Here is a 20,612-nt window from a genome sequence, read left to right as displayed (position 1 = left end):
CCACTGATTAAGGATGAAGCCTGACCACAAGCAGGACCATGTAGGGGACAGTTGCCTATTTATTAGCACACTGCCAGCAGCCAAGGCAGCCCTCTGGTGCAGGCAGGACCTAGATGTTCTATGTCTGGCCGTGAGGTCTCTCAAGGGTTAGGCAGCCAGCAGCAGGTGTAATCCTGGCCACTACCGCAAAGTTCTGAAGGGCAAAGAGACCTTGGCAATTTCTCCTTCTCCATGCTTACACGCTCATGTGGTGAACCTGACCGGAAAACACACTGGCATAAGTAAACAAGTCACGTTTGAAGAGATGATGCTTTTGTCATCCACAGGGGAGAAACTATTCCAGAGTTCATTCCACCAGCCTCAGCAAGGGACGTCTTGATACCTGTAGAAAGTGCTACGAGACTAGGGTATGAGATACTGAGCTCAGAAAAGGAAAGGAAGTAATTTCTGATAGCTTAAAACTTCCTGATACATGGAGAACAGAGGAGGAAAAGAAGGATGGGAGAAGGAACAGTGTCATTCATCTAGATGACGACAGAATGCCAGTACTGACAACTCTAGACAGCACAACCATTTATACACAGCTCAGGGCCAGAGCAGGCAGGGCTCCTCCAAGGTGCTCGAAGACCCCCCGAGGCTCCTTCTGCTCCATGCATGACGTTTCCAGCTGAAGACTGATGTCCCGATCCTTATGCTAGAGAGGAGAAAACTGGGATGATTTTCTGAAGTGTGTTGACAAAACTTGGAAGTTGATGACCTTCAATGTCTTAATTCTGCCAGGTCCACAATGTCCCTTTTCTTGAAGACATTCTTTCAAGAAGTTTTTAAGAGCCAACCCATGGGGGAGGGGAAGATATATTTTAAGATGTTTTCTTAAAGAAGTTTCTAAAACAACACCCAGTTTACTGTTAATGTCAATATGAATATTTCCTAATAATTTTTCCCTTTTGTCATTAGTAAAGAGTAAAAACCTAGCCAGAGTATATGAATGGGAGGGGGGTGGAGGGTCGGAGGGAGGCGGGTGAAGAGCAAAAACATGACTCCAGGCCAAAGACAATACAAAAGGATTCTGAAATACAGAGAGGAAGTCTATCATCTAGACGAAAGCGGCTCATACACTTCAGGGGGAAAAAAACCCTAATACTCATTAAATGAGAGAAACCCAGAAGGCAATGGTGTAAGAAAGCAATTCCAGAGCGGACTGCATAAATAGAAGTATTACATTATAAAACAGGGAACTGCTTGTTCCAGTCCATAGAGCCCGGGTGAAATGGCAGCTGTACACTATTTAGTTTGGGGCACCTCATTAATAAAAAGGGAATTCTGAGCAGAGTGAAAGAAAGAATTGAGGGGCGAAAGGGAGCAGCTTTTAATGGAAGATTAAAACAATGACGTATGTAGAGCTGGCTAAAAAAAAAAAACCCGCCCCCGAGATAAATAGGTCTGCGTATATTGGTAGAGGAAGGGGAATCCTATGAAATGACCTCACCAGTGGAATAATGGGGAGTGGCAGGATCAAACAGAGGCCAAAGCCCAAGTGGGGAGTGGGGACCCCCACAGCCAGAGGGCACGATGGTCTCAGTCTTCAGCACAGACAGGTCTGGGGCTGCTGGGGCCTGATCCTCCAGAGAGCACTCAGATGCAGAGGGATGGCATCAGACACGAAGCAGAAGCCCACGGGTTAAGGCATTTGAACTTTAACCAGAAGAGGCATTTGAAAAACATGAAGGAAGGGACCGTCTTGAAGCAACCTGCAGGTGACAAAGATTATTCTGTACCCAGCAGCACTTTCCAGAAGAAATGATTCACACTGACTGTCGGGAGGACTGGCCTTCCCACTGCGAGAGGAAACCTCAACTAGTTCCCCACAGAGGAAACGCTCTCGAAGTCAGGTGGGAATTCCATTTCATTTTACATGGGAAAAGGGAGCAAAGTTACAGCCAGGTGATAGAGACAGCAGCAGGTGGACAAGGGGGTGTGCAGCGGCTTAGGAGGGACACCTCCGGGAGAAGACTGCTAAGAGGCTGACAGAAAAACTGATACAGCAGAGCCTTCAGAGATGCGGAAATGTCTACTCTGGCAGAGGGTTAGCCATGAATTAATCATAGGTACCTGGAAAACCAGGGAAAACAAAAAGTTGTACAAGAAGGTAAATGAAATTATAAAACTCTACATGGCTCAGCTGTGATTAATATTTATAGAGTTAGAATAACGAAAACACTGAATATTAATATAACCCCAAATTATTATTTAATCATAATGGAAGACGAAGGGAGGGAGACTGAGTGTGCAAGGGGGCTGGGGAGTATGGCGAAGAGTAAGCACGATGTGGGGGTTAGAGGGCTGGGGGTGTGTGTGTGTGCAGTGTCTGTGTGAGTGTGTATGGAGTATCAGGGGTGTGTGTGTGTGTGTGAGGGTATATGGAGTAATGGGAAGTGTGTGTGTGTGTGTGTGTGGCTTGTATATGTGTAAGTGTACGTATGGAGTATGAGGTGTGTGTGAACGTGGAGCATGGAGCATGTGTGGTGGGCGTGTGAGTGTGTATGGAGTATGCGATGTGTGTGTGTATGGTATCCTGTGAGTTCATAAATGGGGGCTGTGTGTCAATGGGTATGAGTGCCTGAGTTTGCAGAACGGCATACTAGTGAAATCTTCATCTTCCAGAGCAGAAAACCAAAAGATAATGTATAAAAGTTAAAGAAAAAAAATCAAGAACTAGTAGTAGAAGCATTTTAAGAAATACGGACATAAGTAACAAAAGAATCTAAAACTTTAAAGCCACTGCTCTGAGGAAGGGGATGGGAAAGGACCAAGTCATTTTTCATAATAAGGTTTATATAACTTTTACCTATAAAAGCTATAAAAATTTGAAATTTGATAACATTGAGATTACAAACCCCACATGGCCATGACAGCTCTTTGCCTGAGAGGGGGCTGCTGGTGACGGAGGGATGAAGAATGGGACCCAGGCTCCAGCTTGTCCAGGTTACTCAACAACGTACAATCAGAAGGAGAAAGAAGTCGGGGTGGGGGTGAGGGTGGGGGGTCATGAGCTCATCATCTATGAGGTGGCACCACGGGAAATCCAGGAAGCTGTCTGAAGGGCATTTAGCAAAGGCAGGGGATCAAAGCTTCAGGAGGCTGGGAGTGGAGGGTGACAGCCTAATGCCCAGGTGACGCCAGCATGTGGGGCAGGCTGAGGACGTGTGCCAGGGCTGGGCATGGAGGACAGTCAAGAGAAGCAGGAAGACAAGAAAGACACACGCCCTGCAAACTCAAGGAAGGAAGCTTTGAGAAGGGACGGTGTAACAACTTCAGAGACCACAGAAAGAAAAGAATAAGGCCCAGCAGGTAGCCACTGGGCTGGGCCAATCCAAGGTCAATGGGGGCCTTCTCAAGAGTGGAAACGGGCTACAGGAGGTGAGGCCCGGCCTGGAGATGGCCACTGCTGACCCAGCTTTCAAGAAGAGTCAAGATTCTGCTGTAGAGAGAGGGACACGGGATTAAGCTCTTGTTTTATTGTTTTTACAGAGGCAAGCGACTGTCCTGTGATTCCACGTTGAGAGAAAGGGACTGGAAGGCTAAAAAAAATATGAGAGGTGGGTGATTCCACCGAGTGAGAGCCCAATGGGAATGAGAGTCACACAGAGTCGGAAGGAGGTACAGGGAAAGGTGAGGGATGAGACAACCGGACGCAAGGCAGAAACTGGGCGAGCTCTGCTGGAAGGTGTGTGGAGCAGCAGGCGGCCCTGAGCCACCGAACAGACAGAGTCGCTCTCAGATATAACTACAATGTTTACAACAAGCTCTTGTTTGGATCGTCTTGGAAGTTCACTCTTACAGACCAGACTTGAGGCCACAAACTGCCCATTCTTAATACTGAGCAAGACATAACTTAGCATTTGCTTTATGTCACTTGGAACCAATATACTGAATCTACAGTATCTACTGGAGGAATTTTGGGATAGGGGACAAAACATTTTCTGCTGGCCTGCTCACTGGGGAGCAGTTTGTGAGACCTGAAGAAAAAGAAAGTGGTGCTAACTTCCTTTAAAAGAAAAAAAAAAAGGCAACAATCCATGCATGTTCCTTCCGGAACAGAATGGTCACCAGTGAGGTCAGTAATGGACCCAAGGGCCAGCTGCACCAAACCAAAGCCTGGAGGAGGCCTCATGGAGGTCAACACCCAGGCCCGCCCTGGGCCTCCCGTGCCTCGAGACCACTCACCTGGGTCGGTGGAGGGGCACCTGCGGATGGTGAAGATCTGCCCCAGGTCCTCGTCCTCCTCCGGAAGGCCCTTCTGCAGCCGCTGCAGCTTGCGCAGGCTCTCGCTGCGCTGGTGCTTCATGGAGCGCACGTGCTGGATGAGGTTCAGCTTGGCCTTGGTGGAGTAGTTGCACAGGACGCAGTGGTAGTAGCAGCTCTCACCCTCCACGCCACTCTCGTGCTGCTGCAGGTGCTGCGAGGGCAAAGGACAGGGACACCTGGGTAAGCCACTGGAAGCCCACTGCGGCCAGGGGCCCACCTGGTCCTGGTCACAGCCCGATGAGAAGATTCCTTAGAGGGGTCAGTGGCCCCTCCCCGAGCAGCTGTTTGAGGACAAGCAGCTGACTCTCACTCCTGGCTCCACAAACGTCCCTCGCTGTGGCTTTGCAGAGGGCCGAAAATGCTGCTGATGGATTGAACCCTCCCACTCTAACACCAGTTTCCTTGACACAATAAGTAAAGGTTCCCCTTTCAGTCTCCAAAGTGGGCTGCTTTACTTAAATCAGGGGTCAGCAAACGATGGCCCACGGGCCAAACCCAACCTGCTGCCCTTTTTTGTAAATACAGTTTCATGGTGACACGGCCATGGCTGTGGATTTGCGTATTGTCTATGGCTGCTTCCAAAACACCGGAATAGAACAGTTGTAACAGAGACTATATAGGCCACAGAGTCTAAAGCTTTACTCTCTGGCCCTTTACGGAAACAGTTAGCCAACTTCTGCCAAGGCTGCTTGTCTGGCTTTTTCACAAGAAATATGAGTCAAGGTTTTGTATTTAGAACTACATACAGCCTATTAGGAGCACCCAAAATTAGGTTTTCCCCTGGATTTAAAAAAAGCGACAAAAAAAATAAATTTCTCCAGATGAGTTCCCTGTCAACATCTCATGTGGCTTAGTGCACAGATGGTCAAAACTACACTCTCTGTGCGTTGGTGCAGACACAGCACTCTGATTCCAGAACAGGGAAGCCCAAGAGCCAGGAGGAGGCAGGCACGCACAGGACGAAAGTCAGGGGTGCGAGAAGAGGAGAGAGCACAGAAACAGTGAGCAGACCTCAGACTTCCCGGTCTGGGAGAAGAATTAAAACTACCCACACACAAAATTCGCAACCTTTTGGGGCCTCTGAGAATATGCTTAAAGCCATGGAGCATTTTTACTAACAGTTAGGGAAGCGACGTGCTCCTGGTACACAAAGGCCATCTCCTTCATTCCAAATGACCCATTTTAGAGGAAAAGAAGACTTTTCTACTGGGTGCACGGAAAGCAGGGGAAACAATTCCAAGTTTAAGTGGCCAACCCAAGGTAAACTAGCTAGGTAGTGGGCGAGAGAAAACCAGAAGCCAGGTCTCACATCCCCCAGCATCCTTCTGGAGGAGGAAATTCAGATGATGTGTTTTATATACTCATGTTGTTGTTACCTGCCCTGCCCTCACCTCCATCCCCACCCCCACCCCCACCCCCAGTCCCTGGAGCCTGGCCCAAGGAGCTCCCCAGAGTCCAGGACAAATGCCTCAGAACTGCTCCGTTCTGCTCCTCTCCCTTCTGACTCACACTCGTTCCGTTTGACGCCCTTGCCTTCATACCTGTTTCTGATTCTGCCTGGCTACCTTTCTTGTCCAGGTTACAACATGGGCCACTGAGAAGGCAGAGCAGTCAGGATGCCCTGCACTCTGCCCAATGCTGAAAAACCAGAGCAGCCCTCCCAGTGCTTCCAACGGGGTGACACCACTCCAAGTCTCATATGCTTACACGCACATGTCCCATGTTCACTGAAAAAGTGTGAAAATTCCAGAAGTACCTTATCGGAAGAGGAAACACAAATGTACCAATGGAGCAGCATAGAAAAATCACTGTGGGGGAGGTGAGGGAGGCCCAGGTCCTCAAACATGTAAATCAGCCAAACTATTCCACATAACTCTTGCTCTGAGGCCAATCTGCAGGTAAGACTATGAGAGGCTTCACAGGTACCAAGAGAGAACAATCTCTTCTTTCCCCGGAAATCGGTGACGTAAGACACTCAAGTGCACACCCTGGAACAAAACAACATCCCCACCAGTAACAGCTGCCCTACAGCAATTCCACAACCAGAAGGAGTTTGAAGAACCAGTGAACTTAACGTTAACTGTTAAAAAAATTACAACTGATCACAAGAAGATGGTTTTCTTGAAATAAATTTGAGCTGATTTTTTTTTAAATGGTTTATCTTCAATTTGCCTCCTCTGAGATAAGGCTCTTTGTTGAGGATTTCAGGAGGATGGAATGCACCAAAGCAATGTTTTCTGGTGGCTGCGACCCTGGGGAGATGGAAGGTCAGATGGGTGAGATGTAAAGGAAAAAGATGCGCTTGCCCACGTTCATCCTCCCCGACTCTCCGCAAGGTTCTCCACCAGCCAAAAACTGGACCAGGATATTCCTGGGAGCAAGAGTTTGGCTTGGGATTGAGGAAACTTGTACAACAGCCAGGAACTGCTGTCTTGGGTCACTAAGATCAAGGGAATCACATTTATGAAAGCTTCAACAAAAACTGTGTGAATAAAAGGTAACAGGAAAATAACCACGGAATCCGAAGGAGTAAGTTCTATCCAGGGATTTGGGTGGAATCATAAACTATGAAATCAGAGCAAGAATCACTAACACCTTACCCTCAAATTCCCATTACCTTCCCAGGAAGCAGGATTTCCTTGCAATAAGGCACTGAATCTTAAACATAAAATTTTAAAATGGATGCGAGGGTTCTTTTCCAAATGGCTGGGGTTTCCAATCTCTGAGCCGGAAGAGAGGATAACATGGCCAAAAGGAGTTGGACAGGAGTTGAGACGTCCAGTGTCGTTTGTCCTCAAGCCCATGGGCTCTTGGTTGATAGATCCATAGAAATCCGGAATGGAAATAAACATTGCGCAGGGGACTCCTGCTTAAAAAAAATCACTGATATGACGAAGACATTCCAAAACCACTCTACACTCGAACTCCTGGTGGTAAATGGCAATCTCCTGTGCCACCAGGAATCCTTCTGTCTGCCACTGGAGATCCATTTTGGAAGGGAAATGGGCACACGCTACAAATGGTGGAGAAAAGAATAAAAGCAAACAAAGTCAAAAGAGCCACGGCCTCTTCCGTGGGTCCTGGTCTAGGGAACATTTAGGGTCCTCTCTTAGAGACCTGCACAAAAGCTTCATTCAAAATCCCGAGCTTGCTCTTGCACTCCAAGTTCATTCTCCAAGACACACACACACAAATCCAGAGTAAACTATTTCTCGGTTGCTAGGAAACACTGCTTATAAAGGTAACATCTCAAACCAAACTTCCGCTCACAACCTGAGTTTCCTGACATCTACCTGCCTGTGACAGATCCTGTTCTCACCAAATTTTGTAAGTTCTCGCTCCGTACTTCTCAGGCTGTCCAACCTGGAGCAAACAGGGACCCAAAGCTAGCAGCAGGGTCCTGAAACCTTCTCCACAGTGTCTGGTCACTTCCCAGGCCTTGGTGGGTCCATGCCATGACCCTGTTGGCCAGACGCACTCTCCCTCTCAAGCGGCACTGGACCCACCCATGGAACCTGGCTAAGAAGGGGGAGAAGGAGGCAACGGGGCTGGAGAGGCTCATGAGGGCTCCACTGGGGCAAGCCAGCCAGCCAAGGATATGCCTTCCCTGCAGAAGAGAGGAGATGTTTTCATTTGGAGAAGGAGGGAGAATAATTTGTTCCTGACCCAGCTAATTAGAATACCCTCAACTGGGATCACAATGTATTTAATTAAATTCACTGTAATATATGAAGAATCCACCAAGGCACAAATCCCAGTGGAACACTCAGTGAAGGAGCTGCCTCCTTCCAGAGTTCTTACTCTCCTCGCCAGAAAGGAAATTCTTCTCCTACACAAATCCTGAATCCCCCACCCTCTCCTCCGCTATCACAGACCTCTCCCATCTAGGGTACATTGGGGAGAGGGACCCAGGTTTTGTTCTGCCTTTTCCATTTTTCTTTACTGTCTTCAAGATTCTTAACTGCTCACCTCTAGCAGATCAGGTATATAGATTAAAAAAGACAAAAACTCCGAGGGCCAGCCCAGTGGTGCAGCAGTTAAGTTCACACGCTCTACTTTGGTGGCCTGGGGTTTGCCGGTTCGGATCCTGGGTGCGGATTTATGCATCACTTACCAAGCCATGCTGTGGCAGGTGTCCCACATATAAAGTAGAGGAGGATGGGCACAGATGTTAGCGCAGGGCCAGTCTTCCTCAGCAAAAAAGAGGAGGATTGGCGCCAATGTTAGCTCAGGCCTAATCTTCCTCAAAAATAAGTAAATAAATTTAAAAAAAAGGAAAAAAAACCCCAACAACTTCGCCTGTGGTTAGTGTGCTATAAGGTGTGTATGCTACACGTGGACCCAGAGAAAATTTGGCTGCTGAGGCCATGGGGCAGGGTGTGCTTTGGGTTTGATTCTAAGTGTCTATGACACATTAGACACTATGCAAACACACACACATAGACTACCCCCTACCTGAGGGGCTTAATCTGCAGGTGATAAAGGCCGTGACAGTGGTGACTTGGAGGGCTTCCCTTCAGCTTGAAGACCACTGTGAGAATACACCAGCTGGACCAGGGAAAATCACCCAACAAAAACTGGCATCTACCCAGAAATTAATAATGAGAAAGCATGACCAACTAGTGAATCAAGAAAGAAGGATCAACCCAGCTAAAGAAAAGTAGCATCTGAGGTCACTCAAACTCACTCGGTCCAGCCAGCCTCTCCTATAACCTGAAGCCACCTAACAGTTTCCTGTAGTCCCCTAATCTCACTAGCTGGCTTAAAAATCGTCTGTACAATACTGGGTTATAGGAACTGCAAATGCACAGTCATTTCCACCAAAAGAAACTTCTACAGTTGGCAATAGGATTTGCTTTCTGAAAGCTCAAGAAGAAGCACAATGACCTAGAAGAAGAAGAAGTACCCAGTGTGACTCACAAATGGAAGCAGAAAAAGAGCCCAACAACCTCCAACTTCTCCAGATCACCTCGGTGTGGCAGGTGACAGATGTCCTCACGCAAGCACTCAGGCACCTCCTGCTGGAAATGAGCGAGCGTGGGCTCACCCGTGTGGGTCAGAGACCTTTTCCTGTACCTCTCTCTGATCTTACTGGCACTATTTACATTTTAAAATGTTCATCCCCTCTCGGTGTAGCTGGCAGGGGTATTCCTATGCTCCTGACGTGGAAACATCTGATGGCCCACACCTTCTCTTCTGGGTCTGGTCTGGGGGCAAGAACTCGGAAAAGAGAGCTCTGGCTGCAGCAAGAGGCACCTCTGATAATGAGCGTGGCACGTAAAGGTGAGTGCAAAAAGCAAATGAATAATTTAAAAAGGAAGGAAAGACAAGCCAGCCCATGCTACTTTGCGGGATTCTACCCCATTAACATGTTGTGCTCGTTCACCCTGGCCAACACCTGAGAGGCAGAGACGAAAGGAGGACTCTTGTTAGAAAATAATTCATCTTGAAAATCAAAAAAATGTGTTCCTGTTACTTGTTTCCCAGGAAAACTAAGCAACTTCTGTCAGAGAACATTGATTTCTATAAATCTGGAGGGGCCCCAGCTCCCGCCTCCTCCCCAACAATAGGAAACTTGTAACATCTGGTTCTTCATGCATGGAATGCAAAATATTGATCACGTTTGTCAAAGCTTCCCCTTTCAAGAAGAAATGGACAATGTACACTCCAACACACACACACACACTCACAAATGAAAACACACAGGATTCACAAATGAAACTTCCTCAGGGGAATACCATCAACACACACACACATCCACCCCTCTCAACACACTTTTCCACACACACAACGCAACTCCACTGAGAGCAAATGGCACAGTGAAGCTCTTTGATGGGGTCAAGCAGCTCCCAGGCATCCCTCCGAGCAATGGGCCACCCCAGCTAGTACCAGAGACCTCGTGCGCCACAGAGAAGCAACCCCACCGAGCATCCAGAAAGGCCCCCTAGATACCTGTTGGGCTCTGAAGCACATTTAGGCAAAGGCTGGTAGAAGGGTCTCTCTCCCCATAAAATAGAGGCCCCAGAAGGAGGAGGCCGCTGCTGCCCCACGCCTCTGCAGGGAAAACCTGCTAACCACAGCCCTCCGGGGGGCTCCAACTTCCCCCTTGGGGTGAGGACTATAAAAATCTTGCTAACACTGCCAGTGAGAAGGAATGGGAAGATGAGGGTCCAGAGATAGTTTGCTAATTCCCCACATCATAAGTTGAAAAAAGAAAGATACATGTTGGTGTTAATTCGCCATGGTACCCACACATAGCATTTAGAGCTGTGGAAGCACCTAGAGACTTCTAATCTTCTCATTACAGACCCGAGGTGGGTAGCATTTCGCTCCTGGCCTTGGAGGAACCCAAGGGTCAGAGAGGTCATGTGACTCCCCCCAAGGTCTCAGAGAGTGGAAGAAACAGAACTGGAACCTGGGGCCTGATGCCAGGTCCACAGCTGTACAGACCACAGGGGTGTTCTGGAACACAATGCTCCCCAGACCCAGGTATTCACTTTGAATGCCTAAAAGAAACTGTTTCAGGTGTAATGCAACCAGGAACGGGGGCAGTAAATTTTTTAATCAGGGGTTGTGTTACACAGTTTTAAGTTTTTAAATCAGAGGTTGTGTTATAGTTCCAAATTTAATGTCACATTCTTAGGAAGGCTTCCGGAAGGTCAACCTAAATATATATGTATTTTCTGTTTAATATTGGCTTTTCACCCACTCATGCCCTCATCCTTGGCACATGCTAATTCAGTCCTATTTCACCGTAGGAGCCCTGCAGACATCGTAAGATAGAAGCCCCAACGGTGATTTACAAGAGAAAGTGAAAGGAAGTAAAAACGTTCCCTTAGATCAATCCATTTGCGTTGCTCTGACCTATTTTCTGGTTTCTAGGCCAGAATCCTCATGCCCTGGAACAAGCCATGATTGTATCCCAGCTCCAAGGCTGAAGTCGAGACTTCCCATCCCTGCGTCTTTTCCCTTAAATGAATGACATTTTCCGATTTAAAAGTCTCAATATGAATGTTCCTTTGAGAGAAGGATAGTAAATTCTAGAAGGAAAGGTAATAGCATAAATCTGTAACTATCTCTAAGTTGTATCTGCCTTGGCTTTGAATCTTTTCTAGAAAAATCCAAATATGGACTCTTGTGGAATGTTGATGCCTTCACATAACAGATTTCATTTCCCTCTGTTAGGAAAACTTTACAAAGAAGAGGAAGCTTATCAGGTATTTAGGGGTCCTCCCTAAGGAAGGGGGCCCATCAGAGCATAAGGTCACAAGAAAACTGCAGGTCAGTTTCCACAATGGTTGAATGAGCATCTACAGACACAGCTCGGAAGCCAAGGGAGGTAAGTGGGTGGGTGAAACAAGAAAGTGGGTCCCACAAAGCTAACATGAAACTGACCACCCTCCACAACTACCTAAAGCTCCTAGGACCTGGAAATTACCCCTTCACTAGGACAGTGTACTGGTAACAGTAACTTTCTTCATTCATTAAGATGTGCTACTTTCTAGCTCTCAGATTTAAGCCCGCATACAAAAACAAAGGCCGCCATATACATGCTACTCTAGCTTGTCCTCAGTCAACTCCATGTCAAACTGTTGCCAGTAATGGTGGTTTAAGGTACACTCTGGATTAAGACAGCCCAGTGGAAAACTCTCACTCTGTGCTACCTTGGGCAAGTTATGTATACACCATTGGCCCTCAGTTTCCCCATCTGCAATACTGGGACGATAACAGAATCTCCTCATAGCTCCATTGGGAGGATTCAATGAAATAATTCAAATAAAGTGCTTAATACAGTGTCTGATGCATGGAAAGCCTTTACAATAAATAAGGCTATTATTTTTCTAACTCCATTTTTCAAATTAGTGAAGCTTTGGGATTAGGCATGGAAATGAACGTCTGCTGAATTTACCTATTTGACAATTCCCTCCTTACAACCAACCTCTCCTGTCCCCCTCCCAGCACACCTCCCCCCACCTCAAAGAGGAATCCCTGGGTGACAGTAAAGAAACCATGATGTACAGAAATTATGACATGGAGGGAATACTGAGCATGCACAGGGCTGACTTCTTCCTTAAAAGAGGTGTTTAACTTTTCTTTTAAGTCACTTGCTCAGAGTCATGCCTCTGGTGCACGGGAGTCCACACCCCAAACCCATGTCCTTGCCACAAAACTGATTCTGTCTACTGGATCTCTTTGCCCACAAGGGTGCCAATATAATAAAAATCAAGGACCATGTTCTTTATCAGGTCTCCCAACATCCCAGATGAAGACCAGGAAGGGAAGCAGAACCCAGCTGAAATAATTGGTAGACACCTCCTTGATTCCCCCAAATCCACTCTGAATGATTTGCTTATTTGTATCTCCAATCCCATGACAGTCAACACAGCAGAAAAAATACTTGCCTGGTGGGCAAAACAGGTGTGTTACTTCATCTGTAAAATGCATATGTTTATACATGCCCTGTCTTCCTTAGAGGCAATTTTAAAAGCCACATGAGAAAACAAATGTGAAAATTCTTTGACAGATGTGAAGAACCACCCAAATTTTGGCACCGTCATTGTCATTCTAGCTTGAGCCCAGATTTTGCTTCCTCACTTGTGATTGGCAGGTACAACACCATGGGCTTGGTTGTTAATGATGCAAATGGTGTTCTAGCTGAGTGGTTCTCTAACTTGAGCGTGCATCAGAAGCACCTGGGGGGCTTGTTTCACCACAGATTGTCGGGCCCGCCCCAAGGGTTTATGATTCACCTGGTCTGGGGTGCTGCCCGAGAATGTGCATTGCTAACAATCTCCCAGGTGGCGTGATACTGCTGGTCTGCATCACACTCTGAGAACTGCTGCTCTGGCTTAGATAGCAACTGCCACGGAACAGAGACCCAAGTCAGAACTTTTTAGTGCCGTCAAGTCTATTCTAACTCCTAGCGACCATGCGTACAGCAGAGCAGAACCCTGCCCAGTCTTTTTTGCACCACCCCCTCAACTTCCAGAGCTGTACCAGACAATGTTCCACTGCTATTCACAGGGCTTTCGTGGCCACTTTTTTCAGAAGTGTGTGGCCTGGTCCTTCTTCCTAGTCTTAGTCTGGAAGCTGCAGTGAAATCCATCCATCATGGGCGACGCTGCTGGTATTTGAAACACTGGTGGCACAACTTTCAGCATCACAGCAACTCGCAGCCACCACAGTATGACAACAGGCAATAGATGGGTGGTGTGGTTCCCCAACTGGGAAACGAACCTGGGCCCAAGCGCAGTGAAAATGTCCACCAGGGCTGGCCCAAGTCAGAATACATGAAGATATTCTCCTATAAGAAGGAAAATTTCCAAGGCCCAAAATCTCTGCACCACCTTTTCCCAAAGAGTATTTCAGATTCTAACAAACTACGCTAAATAAATCATGCAATTGCCCCTGCACACAAAGTCACCTCTTTAATGAAAAAGTCACGCGGAAGCAGCTGCCTGCTACCGGCCTGCTCCAGATACTTCATAAAAGTCGGAATTGGCTCTATTCATCTTCCTCTCCCCTTTCGCACCGGCAGTCTAAAATTTCCCGGGGCTGTTGCTGAAAGCATGACTCTTGATGGCGAGGCATGAGGCATCACTTTTTCCTCACGAGCTCTGCATCCTGCACAGCACACCTGTCCAGATGTCTGGCTGGAACAGAGCCCACAGAAGAATTTCAACCAACTACAAGAAAAATAAAGTGGTCTTTAAAATTCCTCCCATGCTCTTGAACTTTCTGGTTGCTGCTGCTGAGAGCGTGAATTTGGCGCTCAAACCGAGAGGCTTCTCGTGAGCTCCCACAAGTTGCTGACAAATACCCTCATCACCTTCATTATGAAAGAAGACACGGGCTGCCGGCGTGAGGTGGACAGGGGGCATTGAGCATGCAGAGGGCTGACTGCCTCCTCATAAAAAGTGCTTAATTTTTATTGCGCTTTTCCCTTGAAAGAGAAAATGGGCAAGTGATGAGGCAGGGGAGAAAAATTTCCTCTAAGGAAACGCCTTCCATGTCGCTCATCCTGGCTGCTACAGACATTCCACCCTTTCTCCTTAAACTCCATGGATTTTGTTGAAGGTTGAAGGAGACAGTTACACTTGTGAGAGGGTAACAAGGGACCAACAGAGGGAAAACAGAAAAATGCTTCTTTGAGGACGTACAGCTGAGTCTGAGTTGAGACGCCAGGCGACGGCTGGCTAGAGAGCGGACGGCCACGTGGTGAGAGGAGAGACACTCTTGCGAACGATGACACGGCTAGTTTCTCTGCCCTGCTTTCGGGTTCCCCCCATAAATAACCCAGACAAACACCCTATGTGCTGGGTTTTGCTCTCCTTCCCCCCCTTTTTAAGTCTCATTAAAAGCCGATACTGTTCGGCCTCAAGATGGAGAGCCCAGCATGGATTTTCCTGAACGTTAAATCAACCAGCAAGCGTAGCCAGCAAACTCTGTGGCACTTTAACTTTAAATAATGCAATAATTATTGAATTTCCTTTTTATAACTGAAGTGCTGGAATGTAAACAATGGGGCTGTAATTGCAGGAAGGGGGGATCAATAGAGGCAATCGTTTTCAGCCATGTTAATTGTAAATACAATTGCTCCAAGATGTCAGCCTTGTTCTTCTTGCTCCCAGAATCATCCTAACGGATGACAGAGTCCAACTTTCCCATTACAGCTGTTCGTTCCTTTAAGAGGTTCTCAATCAGGTCTGATCAATCTGTCAAGATAATGCATGGAGTAAGTAAGACTCTTCCAAACACAGGCTCCCAATCAATAGCCCGGACCAGCTTAATGAGGTGGGGCTAAGGCCCAGAGGGAGGGAACAGCCCCCAGCTTGCGCCTAGGTTTGGCAGGCTGGCTTCCTCGCATGGCCCTGATAAACAGATCAGCCTTTAATGAGGACATTAGTTATGCATGCTTCAGCAAGCAGCAAGGCACCTGTCCCTTGGGACAGACGGACAGAAAACAAAATAGATTAACAGAAAACAATATGGTGCCAAATTAGGTCTAACTGAAGACTTTTCCCTCCTTCTCTTGCTTTCCTTAATTATCTAGCAGAGTGGATGATATCAATTAATCATTCCAATGGCATGAGCTCAAAGACTGGGAGCATCCATTGGGCTGGAGGATCTCTGGGCATCTGCTGGCCTCCCTGGGGCTGTCACCAAATATGAGCACCCTCATCTCCTTCACACCATTTCCAGATCACAAGTGGGGTCCTCTCACAGAAGGCTCCTGGCACCAACCAGCAAGAGAGAATGAAGACAAGACTGAATCTTGAAGTCTGACAGCCACACTGGGGGCCCAGGGACTGAAGATGGACAAGAACAAAAATGCTACTCCTCATGGCTGATGTCCATTTCTGAGGTCAAGTCTTGGTCTTGAGAATGGTTCCTCCCTCACAGATGAGGAGGTGGCAAGTCACAAGTCTAGAACCCCATTTCATACCGCCTAGCACCTCTGCAAGTCACACAGGCATTGGAGGAGTTGGTGAGCCACCTGTCCTCCCTCAGAGGCCACTGTGCATCTTCACATTTGTTCCTGCTGATAGGTTTGGAAGAGCGCCCATTGTGGAAGTCTTATGAGAAAGAGCCACGCTCAAGGAAGGTCTCACCAAGAAAATAGCAGTTCCTTTTCCCAGTGGCTGCATGGCTTAGAGCAGACGTTCTCAAAGTGTGGCCCCTGGACTAACAGCCTCAGCACTCCCTAGGAGCCCCTCCAGACTCCAGCCAGACCTCTGAGAGGAGGGCCCAGCAATCTGGGTTTTAACAAGCTGTCCACATGATTCTGATGCAAGCCCACTTGATGACTGTCTTAAGAAGATGATTTAGGCAAGGTGCCTTCTGGTAGCGACAACCTTCTGGTAAGTTGCAGAGAGTTGGCAAGTTGGTTCTTTCTGGATCAGAAACAGTTCAGTGCTCAAGATACATCTAGAAACCTGTATTTTCACTGAAGTTTGGATCAGAGCCCACCACCCACCTGCTCTAGAAAGCAAGGCCCCTGGGAATAATAAAACCAAAGGAATCAGTCCCGTATTGAAAACTTCACTTTATTAGTTGGAAAAGATCATGGAGTGGGGCACACTACTGAATTTCAAATGAGTTAACAGTCTCATATTGTGGCTTAAGTAAAATGAGAATAACTCGGTCTTTTTAAAGGTATGGGGATGAGCAGAATAAATGAAAACAAATATAAAACTAGAGAGATCAGATCCCTCCTTTGTGCAGAAGCCCAGCTCACAGGCCACTCCTTCTCTGAAGGCTTCCCCAGCTCTCAGGCTCTGTTTCTCCCTCCTTTCTGCCCCGCAGTCCACTGGCGGCAGCTTTCATGCTGTATTTACATCACAAACCACTCCTTGCTCCTCCACCAGGTCATGAACAGCATCTCACAAGCTGTATTTTTCTACCTCAGTACTCAGCACAGCTCCTGATCCATAGCAGGTACTTAAAAATTGTTGGCTGGAGTCTGAACAAATGAGGAAAATCCTCTAACGCTCCATTGTTACTCTTAATCTTTAGCTTGTTGTTCAAGACCTATCTCATCTAGTACAAATTCCCCTCCTCCATCTCAGATCCCATCATCTACTCCATTCCACACTCCACACAAAATCAGACTCCTGGCAGTTCCCACCTTACCCACCAACTCTAATCTGTCTGACTTTGGTGGCCTTTTCTACTTCAAAACCTTCTCGAACACCTGCTCCACCTCCTGAAACGCTGTACAACTCCCAGGGCAGGTGGATGACACCTCCACCTAGAGGTCCTTCCCCATCACCCGAGCTAGAACTCTGTCTCCTCGCCTCTCGGGTCCCATAGCACGAGGTGATCCCCATCTGTGCCCACCACAAATCATTCTTTGGTGCATAGCCTTCGCTTGGCTTCCACATGGGCCCTACATTCGTTGATGACCAAGACAGGAGATTGGGACTGAGAGAATAAATATGTTTGCTAATATTTACTGCTTGCTTAAATGAGATTTTATGGCAGGAGATAATTATGATACATGGTTGTACTTAGTGACTTAATCTTTTTAATATATGGATCACAAAGGTGCTTCTCCTTCCCTCCTCCAAATCAGCCAAAATGTCCCCCAGTCAGAGGACAACTTAGCTGGTCACCATCATTCCGTTCTTCCATTTCATCTACACATCTAACTATATTTACATAGATTTAATATGGCTATGCTTTTACAAGAGTTCTTTTACCTTTAAAGTGGCTAATAACAGCAAGACTTGGAAATACTGAGAAACATCTAGAAAATCTAGAAGATTACAGGGACAGAGCATACTGCGCAGATGCCTCTCAAGGACCAGTAACTGGGGGTGTCAGAATTCCAAAGGTGAGGTGGCAGTGTCCGCCGCACACTGAGAGATGAAAACAACTCAGTACGTCTCTCAGCTCTCAACATAACACGTCTGCAAGAGCCTTTGGGATGGTGTGACAGTGCTCGGCTATCCGAAAAGAGGTGGCCGATTGGGCATTCCTGGAACACAAGGCTCAGCACTTGACTGTCTCCAGGTTTTAGAGTTGGGATGAGGTTGGTTGTTTTTTTTTTTTTAACATACATCTTTATTTTCTTCCTGAATTTCCTGTGCTCCTGTATGACTGACTGCTGCTGAGAACTGCTGCTTTCCAGACCCTAGGGAACTGGTTACGCCCTTCACATTCATCACTTTTCAAATTCTGGGACCTGGGAGGAAGGGGCCATTCGTCGCATGAGCTCAGAAGCTGAATGCTCAGACGTGTCTCTCTCCCCTTCTAGTTTATGCCCAAACTTGGGGTGCCCCAGCCGTCCAACTGGCTGGCAGCCCTGCTTACAGGAGACCCTCCCCAGGGATTTCCAATCAACTTGGTCCAAAGATGCCGCTTCCTGTTTCTGTTCTCAAGCTCCCAAGGAATGTGGCTGCAAGGCGAGTCAGTGAGATTTTTTTTTTAAATTTATTTTTAAATGGTAAAATACAAGGAGGTTTTCATCATCCAGTCCACATTGACCAAAGCATCCTCTCCTTATATCCAGCAGTTGATTCTGTTCCAGCAGGCCCAAGAACTGGAGAGGAGATGGGAAGGACCCACAGTAGGTAGAAGGACCTACTCTGACCCACAGTAGTAGATCTGCTGGAGGCATAATTTCATTACAAAACCTGCTGGAGAACCAAGGGATTTTCGTCAGTGAAATCCAAGTTGCAGAACACTGCATCTAAAAATTGGTGACCGGGAAAATTTCTTTGAGCAAAACAGTGGAGTTTAGGGGGGTTTAAAGGAGTTTAGGAAAAGGTAAGACTAGAGAGAGGATTGCTAAGAGGCACTGCCAGCTCCGGAGCAGTAGGATGCTGCAGCACACGCTCTGCATGTCAGGAGGTACCAAGTCACCGGGGATGTATGTTCTGTATGTAAGTAACGTAGTATGCACACATGTAACATACTATGTTTCATGGTGACATACGGACACAAACCTGCCTGTGGTTTCTTCCTGGGGCCACAGTATTAACATTCAGCCAAATGCTCACCACTACACCAATTTGTAGGTGGCAGCTTTTTGGAATCTCAAATCCAGTCACCTGCTCTGCAAGTATTAATATAGACTATAGATACTTTCTAATTGGGTATTTTAAAGGCTTAAGTCTTAAAATAAAAATTTCAATGACGTTTCCAGATTACTCTATAATAACATAAGGCCAGAGGAATCAACAGCCAGTGCCAATTTCTGGTAACACCTTTATTTTTATAGTGGTCTTTCTTCCAGCTTTGGATTCATTCATTCCCCATTCGTCTATCCACGTTCCTGCTTCTTATTTCCTCGCACAACAATGAGAGATATCATTAATCTTCTCTAAGCGTTCTTTTCACCGTTCTCCGCACCATGAGAAAGATCCGTCACTACAGTGTCTTATCACCCACTACACTCCCCTGGACCACCCTGTCTCCACCTAGCTCTGCTGCCTCTCGGTCCCTCAGGGGTCGTGTGTGTGCGCGCACGCACGTGCAGGCAGTATTGGCTCCTGCCATTCCTTCGCATGCATACTTCCATTCCAGCTCAGCCAAATTCTGCTCCCTTTCTAAGCATCTCATCTCCAACTCTGTTTCTGTCTGCAGGGATTCTTTGTCTTCTGAACTCCAAGTCTCAATCTCTCAGCACATCTTTTCCCACTGACACCTCAAGCACTGATTATCAGCTTTATGGATGTGGCATATTCCCCAACGAGACTGGAAGGTTCCTGAAGGCAGGGACCACGTGCCCTCCACTGGACACACAGGAGTCAGGTCCCTCACAGCGCGAACACAGGCATGGGAGTTAGGAGCCATGCAGAGGAGAGGGGGCTCTGACACTAAGCTCTCTCCTCAATTGTCAGATGAGTAGTAACGCCACCAAGCGTTGAGGGGCTGTGCGGCTCCAGCAAGTAAATCAATGCGAATGGACTTCAGAAACGGTCAAGCAAAATTAAAAGGAAAATATTGTTAGGTGATGAGAATCAGCTGGAAGGGGCACCTGAAGACTCAGAAAGCCTTCCCATCATCTGATTTCACTGGGGTCCTAGGTCCACACAAAGACGAATTACTTACTTGATCTCCCGTTCACTTACCTCGCTAATGAAATCATCGGGTTTTGCCGGGGAAGAACCTGTTAGGAGGACTGGCTTGCCTCTGGGGGTGAGTCCCGCTGGTGCCAGCTGCATTCCCCAGCGCCAACATGACTCATGAGATGACACAAATTGCCAGTGGGCTTTGTTATTATGTGACCTTCAGCAAGTCACCCTTCCTTCCCGCTTCAGTGATAAAATCTGGATGGCAATACGAAGAACCTACTTCATGGCATTATCATGAGGAATGATGATGGCACACAGCTAATAACGACTGGGAAGCACTTTGTCTTTGTAGAGAGCTATGTTACTTAACATTTAGAATAATACCGACTGTTTCAGGTTGAGAAAGCATTCAGATTTTAGCTAAACTGAAGGCTGAACACATCCACTAATGAGCAGTGTCCTTCCCATAGAAACGTTGAAAGCTACTCAGTCTACTGAATAAAATGACTAGCGGTACATTCGCAAGAAGCTGATGCAGGTTTAGCTACCATAAAACCAGGGTCATTGCATTCAACATATAATAAGCAAATTCTTAAGATCACAGAAATAAACCAGAGCCAAGTGAGCTGACAACACATGCATTTTTAAGGATGGTTTAGATGGAATGATTTCTTAGTCCCTTTCCCCAGAATTCATAAAAATACAATCTCTTAAAAGACATGTTTCTATCATCTTACCAGCATTTCACCAACTTTTTCTTTAAATATTTGGACAGTAAATATT

The 20,612-nt window shown here is 46.9% G+C and overlaps 1 protein-coding gene across 5 annotated transcripts in view; it reads right to left on the bottom strand.

Moving 5' to 3' along the window:
- ZFHX3 (zinc finger homeobox 3) overlaps nt 1–20,612 on the bottom strand; it is a 236,962-nt gene that overhangs the window by 89,996 nt on the left and 126,354 nt on the right. For all 5 annotated transcript variants that reach the window (XR_011499124.1, XM_070500768.1, XM_070500767.1 and 2 more), the window contains one exon: nt 4,228–4,459. Coding sequence is in view for 4 of the 5 variants with exons in the window: in XM_070500768.1 (XP_070356869.1) it covers nt 4,228–4,459 (232 nt within the window). In the remaining variant the exon portion in view is untranslated. The remainder of the gene's footprint in view (nt 1–4,227; nt 4,460–20,612) is intronic.

Source organism: Equus asinus, chromosome 28 (genome assembly GCF_041296235.1).
Source record: "Equus asinus isolate D_3611 breed Donkey chromosome 28, EquAss-T2T_v2, whole genome shotgun sequence".
In the NCBI taxonomy this organism is placed as follows: domain Eukaryota; kingdom Metazoa; phylum Chordata; class Mammalia; order Perissodactyla; family Equidae; genus Equus; species Equus asinus.
This window is presented reverse-complemented; position numbering and strand designations above follow the sequence as displayed.